The sequence below is a fragment of the Tachysurus vachellii genome, chromosome 9 (genome assembly GCF_030014155.1).
Source record: "Tachysurus vachellii isolate PV-2020 chromosome 9, HZAU_Pvac_v1, whole genome shotgun sequence".
NCBI lineage: Eukaryota > Metazoa > Chordata > Actinopteri > Siluriformes > Bagridae > Tachysurus > Tachysurus vachellii.
The window spans coordinates 28,303,596-28,306,095 of record NC_083468.1 but is presented as its reverse complement, the minus strand read 5'-3'; the positions used below and the strand labels follow the sequence as shown (position 1 = coordinate 28,306,095).

Here is a 2,500-nt window from a genome sequence, read left to right as displayed (position 1 = left end):
ACGTCGCTCAGCCCGAAGGAGCGACGTGGGGCCGATCTCCCGTGGGCCCACCACCTGCAGGAGGAACTGTAAGGGGCCGGTGCATTGTGGATTGGGTGGCAGTTGAAGGTGGGGGCCTCGGCGACCCAATCCCCGGATACTAGTCAAACCTTTAGCTGTAAACATGCTGCCATCTAGTGGTTACTGTTTATAATTAACTGTGTGTGTGTGTTTGTGTGTGTGTGTGTGTGTGTGTGTAGGTGGTTTCCTCATCACACAGAGGATGTTGGACATGTTTAAGAGGCCTACAGATCCTCCAGAGTATAATTATCTGTACATTCTCCCTGGAGCCGTGTTTGTGGGTGGATGTGGAGTGGCACATTACAGTGGATACAACATAGAGCAGGTCATACTGTGTGTGTGTGTGTGTGTGTGTGTGTGTGTGTTTTTAAATACACTTCATTAAGCATGTTGTGTATATATTGACATTCAATCCATATTTACAATCAAATTTACAAAGTTTACTTTATGTTTAGTGTTACTGTGTGTATTTTTGTTTGTGTCAGTGTCTGTGCATTATTTAATTTAATGTTTGTGTGTGTGTGTGTGTGTGTGTGTGTGTGTGTGTGTGTGTGTGTGTGTGTGTGTGTGTGAGTGTATAGATGATGTACCTGGGAGCAGGTATATGTTGTGTCGGTGCATTAGCTGGTCTTTCAGCTCAGGGTACCAGTCGCCTTGGTAACGCGTTGGGGATGATTGGCGTATCAGGTGGTATTGTGGCTACACTCGGGGCACTTAACCCTTCACCTGAACTCCTCACACAGATGTCTGTTGCTATGGCAACAGGAGGAATTCTGGGTAAAATTCAGTCTGACACCACCTACATGTACACAACCATGTTTTTAGAACACGATAGATAATTGTGTTTAGAGCATATACAGTGAACAGTGTGTGTGTGTGTGTGTGTGTGTGTGTGTGCAGGCCTCACTGTGGCTAAGCGGATAGAGATCTCAGATCTTCCTCAGCTTGTCGCTGGGTTCCACAGTCTGGTCGGACTCGCAGCGGTTCTCACCTGCGTTGCAGAGTTCATGATCGAGCATCCACACCTCGACACTCACCCGGCCGCATCAGTGCTCAAGTGTGTTGCCTACTTAGGGACCTACATCGGAGGAGTGACCTTCACCGGCTCCCTTGTGGCCTACGGCAAGCTGCAAGGTGTAATTTCTTAACAGTGTGTAACTTACTACAGTGTGTACAGAGAGAAACTGTGCACTTCATCAATCCTCTTTGCTCTGTGTGATGAGTCATTTTTTAAAAGATGCTGATTCTGACTCACTGAATCATTTCTCATTGTGATTATAAAACTGATTGGGACGGAGTTATATATGAGCACAGTTTGTGGTGTCCTCAGCTTTAGACCAATCATATTCAAGTACACATCATGACAGTTCAGATTAAAGCAATGCAACAGAACCAAAAATCTGACTTTATAGTTTTCAGAAATTATTTTAAAGTAATAAACAGTGAGGCTGAGTCCCAAATGACCTCCTGCTCACTGTATGTGGTAATAAATTATACAAAGTAGAATAATTGTGTGTGTGTGTTTGTGTGTGTGTGTGCGTGTGTGTGTGTGTGTGTGTGCGTGTGTGTGTGCGTGTGTGAGTGCAGGTCTCCTAGACTCTGCCCCTCTGCTCCTCCCTGGTCGTCACCTGTTGAATGCATGTCTGATGGCTGCCTCTGTAGGGGGGTTAGTGCACTTCATGCTGAGTGACAGTTATATGACAGGGATGAGCTGTCTGCTCACGGTATCTGGTCTCTCCGGGGTCATGGTGAGATCAATGCCACCAGAATAGTACACCATCTATTACACCATCTCAATACTTATATAATATTTATTTCTAAATTGTGTGTGTGTGTGTGTGTGTGTGTGTGTGCAGGGTGTGACACTGACAGCAGCGATAGGTGGCGCCGACATGCCTGTAGTGATCACGGTGTTAAACAGTTACTCAGGCTGGGCTCTGTGTGCTGAAGGCTTCCTGCTTGATAATAACCTCATGACCATCGTTGGAGCTCTGATTGGCTCATCTGGTGCCATCCTGTCTTACATCATGTGTGTGGTGCGTACACATGTTATATTCACACTACATGCTCTTGGTGTTTGTTACACCTTCTGACCAAACCTGTGTGTGTGTGTGTGTGTGTGTGTGTGTGTGTGTGTGTGTGTGTGTGTGTGTGTGTGTGTGTGTGTGTGAGACAGGCAATGAATCGTTCTCTTCCTAACGTGATCCTCGGTGGATATGGAACCACATCGATGGCTGGAGGAAAGCCGATGGAGATTGTTGGCACCCACACAGAGGTGAACCTGGATCAGGTGGTGGAGATGATAAGAGAGGCCAACACCATCATTATAACACCCGGTCTGACACACACACACACACACACACACACACTTTCTAGTTACTGATATAATAATTATTCATTGAGTAATTGAGTATTCACTGACTTTAATAAACCATTTATT

General features: G+C 45.7%; 1 protein-coding gene across 1 annotated transcript in view; it reads left to right on the top strand.

The window, feature by feature from the left end:
* Nucleotides 1–2,500, top strand: part of LOC132851536 (NAD(P) transhydrogenase, mitochondrial-like) — a 14,253-nt gene that overhangs the window by 7,410 nt on the left and 4,343 nt on the right. Inside the window, exons 12-17 of the mRNA XM_060878484.1 lie at nt 240–385; nt 642–837; nt 961–1,194; nt 1,648–1,808; nt 1,917–2,096; nt 2,237–2,396. Coding sequence (XP_060734467.1) covers nt 240–385; nt 642–837; nt 961–1,194; nt 1,648–1,808; nt 1,917–2,096; nt 2,237–2,396 — 1,077 coding nt within the window. The remainder of the gene's footprint in view (nt 1–239; nt 386–641; nt 838–960; nt 1,195–1,647; nt 1,809–1,916; nt 2,097–2,236; nt 2,397–2,500) is intronic.